General features: G+C 40.5%; 1 protein-coding gene across 1 annotated transcript; it reads right to left on the reverse strand.

The window, feature by feature from the left end:
* Positions 1-846: 846 nt before the first annotated feature.
* Positions 847-9,007, reverse strand: LOC117411964 (tetraspanin-7-like). The gene is made up of 8 exons (XM_034019856.3): positions 8,704-9,007; positions 5,554-5,742; positions 5,265-5,339; positions 4,564-4,659; positions 3,635-3,790; positions 3,111-3,194; positions 2,666-2,750; positions 847-2,430 (listed from the first exon to the last, which is right to left on the reverse strand). Exons 1-7 carry the CDS (start codon positions 8,788-8,790, stop codon positions 2,682-2,684), a joined length of 756 nt encoding a protein of 251 aa, XP_033875747.1. The 5' UTR covers positions 8,791-9,007; the 3' UTR covers positions 847-2,430; positions 2,666-2,681.
* Positions 9,008-10,463: the final 1,456 nt, after the last annotated feature.

The following is a 10,463-nucleotide window of genomic DNA, read 5'->3' on the forward strand; positions in this document are numbered from 1 at the left end:
GGGAGTGCATTGTATGATTTCAATTGCATCTCGTTATTAGCAATTCTTTACCATGCAGTTATCTTGACTGCTAAAACGAGCTCAGCTTCAGACTGTCAAGTATTTGCCTCGTATTTAGGTTCATTACTGTAGTAAAAACGAATAGATGTTGTTTTTAAATGCGCAAACCTTTTGATAAAAGCATACTTCCGTGGCTATAGTATTTGTTTTGTATTGCTGTACTTGAAACTACAGTAGAAGTCACAGTAACTTTGAAGAAGGTTGTGTTCCAATGAGTTCTGACTTTACCACCATTACTGACAGGAAAATGCAGTGTGGTAATTTGCTCCGTTTTATAAGATACCGTGCCTTCGCGGGTTCAGTTGGAAAGTGGTGTGCAACTTCACGGTTTCTGGGACAGGTCCTTGCAAACAAATTACCAAACCAACAATAAACAATATACCATAGAATGTATGCAAAGGCACAAATAAACTACAGCATAATATAATTCAATACCCTAACATGTCATGCGATTTAAAAAAAAGTTATTAGAAAAATCACCTTTACGAGGTCCGTTTGTCATTCTTTTTGAAGAGCAAACAGTGTTGTTAATTGCTGATGTCGCTTTCCTTTCACAAAGACTGGGCAAATGTTTACTTTGCTAACAATACAAACGACCCTTTTTTTGTAGTTTGATTGCTGCTTGAATTTTTTGCAAATTTGTCGGAGGAAATGCATTATACAGTGGCGCCACCTACTGGATAAAACTATTTACCACAAAAAAACAATAGCAGACAACAGGAAAGAATTAACGATGCAGAATCTTTGTGAATTACAGCACAAAATAACTCCACAGCACACAAAGACTGAAGTAGAGGGTAGTTTATTTTTACAAGTATTTATTTTACATGCTGTTTCTGCATATTACTGTAATTGTACAGGCAGCATTTAACACTGATTACCTCTCATTTAGCATATTTCATTTAGAAAATATCTTCTAGTATAAAGGTATCTATTGCACTGAGCTACTATTGGCAGCAAAACAGACGGTTCAGCACATGTGGTCTCCCCAGGACTGGATAAACAGACCAGCCTGCCTCCTAATATTGCCTATCCAAGAGGGTACAGACAAGCTAGCCCACAGTAACTGACCGACTACAACTCGTCTGGACCGGAATGCTATGCCCTTATTCTTAAAGTCAGCATCTGTTTTAGTTCAGTGTATTTATTAACCACTTGACTGCTTCTGCATGTAGCACGTACACCCCCCTCAAGCAATACAAAAAGAGACGTCTTACTGAACTTGTAAAAGGCATGATCGATTGTTTCAAGGGATTAGCCTGTGTGCTACACTTTACACAGGAACTTAGCTACTCTCTTAAAAAGAAAAAAATATTTTTAGATGAAATACATGAAACCCGCACCCCACAGGCAAGCATAGGAAACCAATTCACTGTTAACTCTTAAAGGAAAGCATAATAACAGATGTAAATAACAGGGTTAAAAAAGTATTAAAATGATCCTTCTTAATAATAATAATAATAATAATAATAATAATAATAAATCTACATGTAAAGCATTTCTTTATTCAGTTTTCCCACTCAGATCTGCCACCCATCCTTTACATGAAGCAAAACTAGTCCATGCCCTAAGAAATCGTGATTACAATTTAAAAACACACACATACAAATGAAACTTCACTCCCCCCCCCCTCCCAATCAAACACATAACTAAGACGTCCTTGTATCCCTCGGAGGTGGTTCACCTGGTTGAAAGATGATATGCTAACTCACCTGGGCTACCAAACAAACATGATGGGCTGCTACTTTACAGCCAAACAAATGTTAAGTGATCAGGATTCTTGTACAACCTGTACCACCCCCACCCCCCCCCCATGAATCTTTCCTTTCCCCCACCAGCTCGGAGACAGCAGGCATGGGGGTGTTGTGGGGCAGTTCCTGTACTTAAATAGCTTCATTGCATGGTGGTTACAAGCAGCAGTGAATTGTGCCCTCTAGCTTATCAGTATACAATGGCAGCTAAGAAGCTGCTTTCCTTATTAAAGCATGCACATACTATACAGTACTTAAGGCCGCTGGTGTGCCATTTGAATTAGTATCATAATCAAACATAAAAAAAACATCCCTTTGTTGTCATACTGTATAACCCTGAAGAATTGCAAGCAAGACAAACTCTCTTGTCCCTAGTCCTTGTGATGCTGCCTGGCAACTTGCTATGGAACTGTGCTGGCCACATCTTGGAGCTGGTAGTCATTTGGCCCCTAGTTTTATTTTTATTTTGATTTATTTTTTTAGATTCCATACCCTGGTTAAAACAGTCTATTAAAAAAAAAAAAAAACTGAAAAAAAGGAGAATCCGAAGAAATCTGAAAAGTCTTTCCTTTGTGTCATCTTCCCATGAGCATACAGCACCAGACATCTGGAAAATGCCCTGAAAAGATAAGGAGCACATTATTATTGTCATGTGTTTGAGTCCAAGTGCAAACCAACCCAGGCATTTAGATTTACTGAAAAGGAATGCAAGATTAACTAATCAAATGTTACTGAAAAACAAGTGCTTTTTGTAAGATAATCCATTTCCTTAAAATGAAACAAACTTTCTTCCCAAAGCCATCTGTATATCCGTGCTGGTGCATCAGAGAGGCTATACTGCCAGGACCTCATACCTCTGTCTGTCTGCCATTAGACCATCTCATACTGGTTGTTTGTTATATACCGGGACAGGCAGCACGCCAAAAAGATTCCAATGACCTGCGGAGAAAGTGAAAAAGTATTCTTTAATAAAACTAAAAGACAGAGACAGACATTATCAGGTAGCTAAAGCTGTCTATCAAAACAGTTCTGTCCACTGGCTTCACGACTGGACATAGAAGCAACACACATCATCTCATGCAGTCCGGACACAAGGACCAACATGCGAAACCGGGTTTAAAAACTCTTAACACTAGCACCGGTCTTTCGGTTCTTAGCTTGCATTTTACACTTGGAATATGTTAATTGTAGAACATGCAGCTCTCTCAGAAACACTGTATTAGATGAAGCTGCTGCAGCCTCCTGGTCTCCATCGGTCACAGGAAAGACTGCTGCTTTACATATATTCAAAACCCTTACCTGGAAGAAGGCAATCCCAAAGCTAATTCCAGCAATGATTCCCAGGTTGGATTCCATGACCGTGGTCACAAGTTTGACACAGCCCTAAGAGAAATAGAAGCCCTTTAGAAAGTCTCTTCATGAACACCTCCCTTGTAAAGAATGGGCTTTCCCAGGGCTGGCATTTCATTACTTCTCAAACTACAGCCAGCACTCTCTCTGCTCCAGTGTATTGTATTAGTAAGCACCAGCATCATCTAGTGAACTGCAGTGTACTGCCAGCCAGACAAAAGCAACCGTGATCCAAAGCGGCAGATCTCTGGATGGCGCTGGCTCTTACCTTAAAGACATTTTGGCAGGCCTGGCTACAAGTGGAAAAAGGTTCATAAGCAAGGTCTGGATTGAGTGTTTGCACCCGGTTCAGAAGCAAGGTCTGGATTGAGTGTTTGCACCCGGTTCATAAGCCAGCACCCTAAACAAGCACCTGAAATGAGCCGGTTAAGGTGCCTCCCCAGTGCTCCCCCTGCGGGGGTGAAGTCCCTCACCTGGTGATACACCACTTTCTCAGCCTTGCTCAGGTCTTTCATTGCTTCGGGTGTGCAGGTGAGCGAGTCATTGCAGCAGCTCATCGGGATGCCTCTCTCTTTAAAGTACTCTGTGCTCCCCCAGTCAGTGTAATTGTCTGATCCGCAGCAATGTAGCTGTACACGGGGCAGGAAAACAAGCAAAGGGTCACTTTTAAAACATGTACCTGAAACCTTACTGCCTCACCCCTGAAAAAAACACCTTTACTGTTTAATTATAAATGTGATATTCATAGTGTATATTAAACAAATATTCATCTCTGCTTAACTGTGCAGAGATTACAGTCAGCAGGGTTGTTGTATACAACAAAATTAGCTTTCACTGACCCCTTAAATGCCAGTTAGGTCCAGCAGGGGGCAGCAGAGCAACTGGACTGTTTAGAGCTGTGGTTCCCAGCCCTGGTTCTGGGGACTCCCTGTGTCTGCTGGTTCTTTCCAACTGAGCTCTCAATTACTTAACTAGACCCTGAACTGAACTGATCATTTGCTTTTTATTTGTTTTCAGCTGTTAAACAGTTGCAGATTTCAAGTTAGCTGTAACATTTTATAAGTAACTTGAACTCTGCAACTGTTGAAGAGCTGGGAATAATTTAAAAAGTAATTGAGAGCTCAGTTGGAATGAAAACCAGCAGACACAGGGGGTCCCCAGGACTTTACATAGAACAAAAAGTATAAAAACAGATTAGAGAGTTAAAGGGCGGCTGTATTTAGAGCATTTTATTACCTTTTATAATAATGGCATGGTATTTGCAAGCTTTAATATTATATATATTTTAAGAACTGTATAATGAAAAGGAACTAGTCCCATTATAAACCTGGTCTTCTGGTGTTAGCAATGCACTATATCCTTGGCTCTAAGCCTCAGGATATTAAACATGAAGCTCACTCACGTTTCTCTGAATGTTGTCCACAGCCTTGCTTATGGGGCCTGTCTGGTTGTAGTGTTTCACAGCATCCTTGTAGGTAGTACTTAATACTGTTTTGATCTGGGAGAAAGAAAGGGCCAGTCTAATTATAATTATTAAAATCTAATTAATTTGATGTCAAGCATACAAAATAAAATCACACACACACGACTTTTACAGTCTCTAAACAAACCATACCCCACACATTTCTCCACAGAAATCAGGCGAGGGTCTCTGGTGTTGATTGAGCTCATTTACCAAGTGAATCCAGTGAAGAAACAGCTGCTTGGAACTGTGATGATCGCTGCTGTAAAAACACAGCCATCTACACAAGTCCAAGCAGCTGTGTCTTCAGTGTGTTCAATGGTAAATTAGCTCAATCAACAGCAGTGAGCCTCACCTCTGGAGCGCTTGATCCTAAAGATCTGTTCATGCAGCTCTACCTCACACACAAACAATAGAAGCCTCTTCCAGCACATTTCACAAACTGCAATTTAAAAACAAAAAAGATGATATATGATTACTTATTTAAGCGATCGACTCATGAACCTTGGCCTAGGAATCAAGTTTGAACTGGAGGTAGCTGCCCCATTCAGACCCCCCCTCTATGTACTTAATGCCCAGAAGACACAACACTTCGGAGCGATCTGAACACACAGTATTGATCCGGGTCTGGACTCTCCTACCTCGTGCCTGAAGAGGAAGCCTGAGATTCCAGCCACCAGCTCAGCCAGGAACACCAGAGCCAGGAACATTGAGTACTGGAGAGACAAGGAGGATAGTACATAATAATGTTGGTCTGTACTACTGTAACTGAAATTGCAGATTCATTCGGAATACGAACATCACCAGCAAACGTTTATAAAAACCAATGCAACTCTGCCTCTTTCTAACTTCCGCAGACTCGACTCCACGTGGTCAGTGACTGAAGAAGCAGAGGTTGAGCTGGAAACACACAGGCCAGGGTCCGCTTACCATCTTGAGCATCCACGGGCTGCCCCGACACGTCGCGAAGCACCCAAACAAGCCGAAGATGACGATGACAGCGCCGGTGCCAATCAGAACGTACGGTGCATTGGTGCTCTGTTCTGTGACTAATGAGAAGTAGGCTTCCAGGCTCACCTTCCCCCAGACGCCAACAGCGAGGAGAATAACCCCTGTGAACTGAGAGAGATGGGAGTTAGGATGCCATCACAGGGCATGCAGCCTGGTTACAATACAGTGCAGCTCAGATGGCCTGCTGACCCAAAAACACTGTGGCAGCAAGTAGCAGGTTTGCTGTAAAAATGTTCCACGATGCAGTAGCATTGGAGGAGCCTAGGTCAATTCAATGTCGTGAATATCTGTGTGCCCAGCTGTGTTGGGAGATAATACCCAAAGGGGAAATAAAAAATAAAAATAAATTACATTTCATTTTTGTGGAATGTCGCTCAAGAGACTTGTGCTGCTGCTGTTTTTTATTTAACTTGGATGTGATTTATATATTGTGGTTCGTTCACAGTGGGAACTTACCAGCAAGGTTAAATAAATAATGAAACTCAGTGTCTGCCAGTAACTGAATTAAGTGAGGCTTAAAACTGCCCAAGAAACACCAGTTTTGAAGTTCAACCTGCAGCCCTGCTGGGATAAACCACTTCAGGATTTTACAGCAGGGAGGTGTCACCCTGGACTGCATCAGCCGATCCATGGGCTGTCCTGAGATTACCCCTAAAAGTAGATGGTTAGGAGAGTCCGCAGTGCTGTAAATAAAACCCTGACCTTTTACAGACAGTATCACGATGGCAGCGGGGCCGTAGCGGTACAGTAAGTAGTTCTGAAAAGCGATAACCTCCACTAATCTCATTTCAAGCTGTGGAGCAATAAATCTCAGTAGCAATAAAGTTGATAATGTTGTTTTATCTCCTGTTATCTCCAAACTCCATTTTTTCCCAAACAGCAGAAAACAGAAGCAAAACAATTAGGGGTAGGTATTAAAGTCCAATACCAGGCATTTATTGAAGCAGGACATATATTACTGGGTAATACTTTATTTAAAAGCTTTCAAAACTGCAATTTGCAATAGCAGGTATCATTTGCCCCATCAGCTTGTTCTATAGTAAGCGTGTTTCTGTCTGATTCTTGCACAAAAGCCCACGCGTTCGACCGATATAATGTCAGAGAAGACCCCATAAAAGATAACCACGCCCCTTAAATAATACCAGTATTCAGAAGCAACCCTCTGTCATGTAGACACATTCTAGCTTTGTTCCAAAACACAACAGCTTTCATTTAAAAGCTGAAATGAACCAGAATAAAAACCGTTGACGATCTTGAATTCGGAATACTGGTTTTACTATTAATACACCAGTACAGAATACCTGCATATCGCAATGTCAGACTTTGAACCGATGACTGTTCTGCTTACAATAAAAAAGTATTCTGTGTTGGGTACATTGGGTTTTGGGTGTGTGTCCTGATTACAGTATACAGTCATTTCCAACTCTCCAAAAGCACATGATTATCAGGACAAAACATGTTTTGCGTGAGGAATTCAGGTAATTGCATAAATTATGTATAGTAAATTGCAAAGTAGGGTAAAGATTTTAATAAAGCATGAAATACCACGGGGGAAATCATTATACACTTTAACATAGGTTCTCAGACAAGAACAGCACATTGCCTAATTTAAAATATTATGATTTATTTGTTGACATCCTATCCAGTGCGACTCAGTTGTTTCAAAATATTACAATACAAAAGTGTCACATTGCAAAATAGCCCTTGGAATGCAGTAGCAGTCACTTCAGATAGCACAAGCAAAGACAGAAGACAACAACATGTGTGGACACACTGTCTACCCCAACAAAGAGAAGCAGTTGTATCTGCTGCTGGTCTCTTCCTGCTGATTAACGCACGTGAGTCCATTACACGCAAGCAGTGTTCTGTGATCATGTATCCCAGCTGGGCGTCTGTGCTTTGAAACATGAGCGTCAAAAAAAAAAGTATCAATTCTAGAAACACCCACTACTTACAGAACTGAATTGTCCAAGCCAGAATATAACTGGGCCAGTGGAAACAACGTATTGATAATATGTCCTGATCTGTTTGTGGACGTTTCTTGAAAAGTAAACCTGCAGTTACTGCATGCCCTGGTAACAAACGCAACTGCCGTTAGATTTTTTTAAATGTATTTTTTAACCGTATCCCCTTAGATCGCAGACTGCTCTGAAAACATACATACAAGCAAACAACTTCCAAACTGTATCCATGCTCGATTCAGAAGTGTTTGTGCAGACGCCTGTCTCCTTGCCGCAAGCGCAGATACAATCACTCCAAAGCAGAATGGAAGCAGACCCTGAAATGCTTTTGGAATGAACGTGTCTTTATCAACGATTAAACGCGTCCGGAAAACAATGGCTTAGCTATACAAATACTGTGCTAAGCGGGGTATCGATCATTCGCGTTGCTAGATTACACTTCGGAAAGTTTAGAAAACACTTCCTTTTGTTTATGCAACAAACGCCAAAGGCTGTTCGTCTTTCTTTTGTTAACTAAAATCGTACGTGTGTCGTGTTTTTTTAAAAAACTAAAAACAATAAAGATCGCAGGACACGCCTAGACGATTGTCGATATTTAAACTACATTATAACTTGTGCGTTCTAGGGCTAGTACCACTATATAACAAATCTTACAGTAAAAACATGTTGTTTGTATGGAATAGCTCTTAGATACATAAAATACGCAAAACGCTTGTTTAATTACAATGCCTCTTGAAACGAATGTATATATTATATATATATATATATATATATATATATATATATATATATATATATATATATATATATATATAAACTTCTGCTTACATACAATACAGTGGGATTTGGTATTCGGTTAGGAATTTGTGATTAAATACGATTAACTTTCTTTTGTGGCTAATCTAGTGTTATTTAAAGATAATTAATTAGAATTGAATAGGGCGATTCATAACCACACAGTATACCTGACATTCAATTTCACAATTGTTGAAATTACTGAGCAGAGAAACGAAATGAAATGGTACGCTTGCTGCTAGTCGTAATATCGCACCAGTTCTGTCCGCACCGCGGCTTGGGTTGTTTTGTCTAACCGAACTTTAACACTTACCCAAAATATGAGGCTGTAAGAGATGAGGAAGGTCTTCAGACAGGTTATAACTGGCTTCGTTTGCAACCTCCTTGACGGAGAAGACATGTTGGCTGTTTTTGGGGTAACGCTTTTATTCCAATTGAGAATATATCCGAAATCCTTTTTAAAACTTTTTGGTAGTTCAATTCTCTGCACCCGCAAGCAGCTAGGAGAAGGGGAATGTCGTCATCACCGTTCTACTAGATTGCTTTCCGGTGAAAAAACTCCCTCTTCCTCTTTCTCCGCCTTTCATCCCTCTCGTCTCCTCAGGTCCACGCAGAGGGGTGCCATGTGGCAGTGTGGGGTGACAGAGTCCGAGATAATGACAGTGTGGTTTAAAGCTAGTGCAAAGTGCAATACAAACTGATCTTATCTCTACAATACGTTTTTAAACCTGTATTTATCAGCATACTAAAATGTGTTTTATGTCATTAATGTATACCAAGGTGATATTCCAGTTGTCCAATGACACATCTGCGACTTAGTTTCTTACAATAATAAATGCACTATCGGCTAAAGAACGATCTGATGAATTAATAGTGTTTTTATGTAATTATTGATTCCTTAATTGACCAATAACAATTTTAATATAGCAGCAGGAAGCATCTTATTTTAATGCGATTAGAAGACTGTTTTTTGAGGAGATAAAAAATGGACACAGTTGCCTTCTGTTCTTCAGTAACTGTACAGTTTAATATTTCAGTCTGACGTAGACGAAGGGCAATTATTTGAGGCAAGGCAAGCAATTTAAGCAAGTAGCAGAATGTGAATATCCCAACAAAATGTTCACAAATGATTGTGTTAAAAACACAAACCTCACCCAATAACGTGTGTTCCAACACAGCGCCACCTGCTGTTCTGCATGCAGCACTGCAGCGCCAAACCTGAACAGCAAGCAATTATTACAGAATAGCAAGGTAAACAAGTGTAGCTCATTGAGGCCCACTAAGAGGGCGGGGAGATGTCCCGGGGCCAAACGCCCCAAAGGGGACCCTGGAGAAGGGCATTTTTATCGTTATAATGTAGATCTTGAGTGCTGTAGAAGTTATAGCTGAATAATCTATGACTGAATGATAGTAGGCCTACTATTGATAGCAGTGCTACAAAGGCACCACGAAATGTTCCTGTCGGGACAATTGAGGAAACCAACACCTCCGTTCACTTTTAAAGTTAGGGTTTCGGTGTAGGGAGAGGATTATTCATTGTTTTATTAACAGTAATATGATAGCCAATCAGAGTGCAGTGTCCTGACAGGAGAATGTCGTGTTACCTTTGTAAGGACAGCGCAAAACACCTCCCGTACCGCAAAATACTCGTGCAGTATCTGCATTCTGTGTAAGAAAATACACACATTACAACTCATTTGATTTAAATCACATTTTAAAAAATGTCATACTGTAGGATTAATGTTCGTTGCTGACTGATTTACGGTGCAGATTTCGAACACCCTCCTGCTATTGAGTTTTTTGTGGTACACTTACATGACCATTTCACTTGATGTTTTTGAACACATTTGAAGCTATCAGATGTTATCTGATTCCGGGTATGTAAGAAACGAATCAAAACAGAGGTAACTAGAGCACGTACATTTCACCTAGATTGTGATCTGAAAATAGTTTACAGACCAGCTCACAAATATACTGGCGACGTTACAGAGAAGTTGAAAAAAACGGAAAAGCAATGCATAGGAATGAGGCACGCCACAAAACAACCCACCGATCGAGTCGGGTGCAATCAAA

This window comes from Acipenser ruthenus, chromosome 16 (assembly GCF_902713425.1).
Source record: "Acipenser ruthenus chromosome 16, fAciRut3.2 maternal haplotype, whole genome shotgun sequence".
Lineage (NCBI taxonomy): Eukaryota > Metazoa > Chordata > Actinopteri > Acipenseriformes > Acipenseridae > Acipenser > Acipenser ruthenus.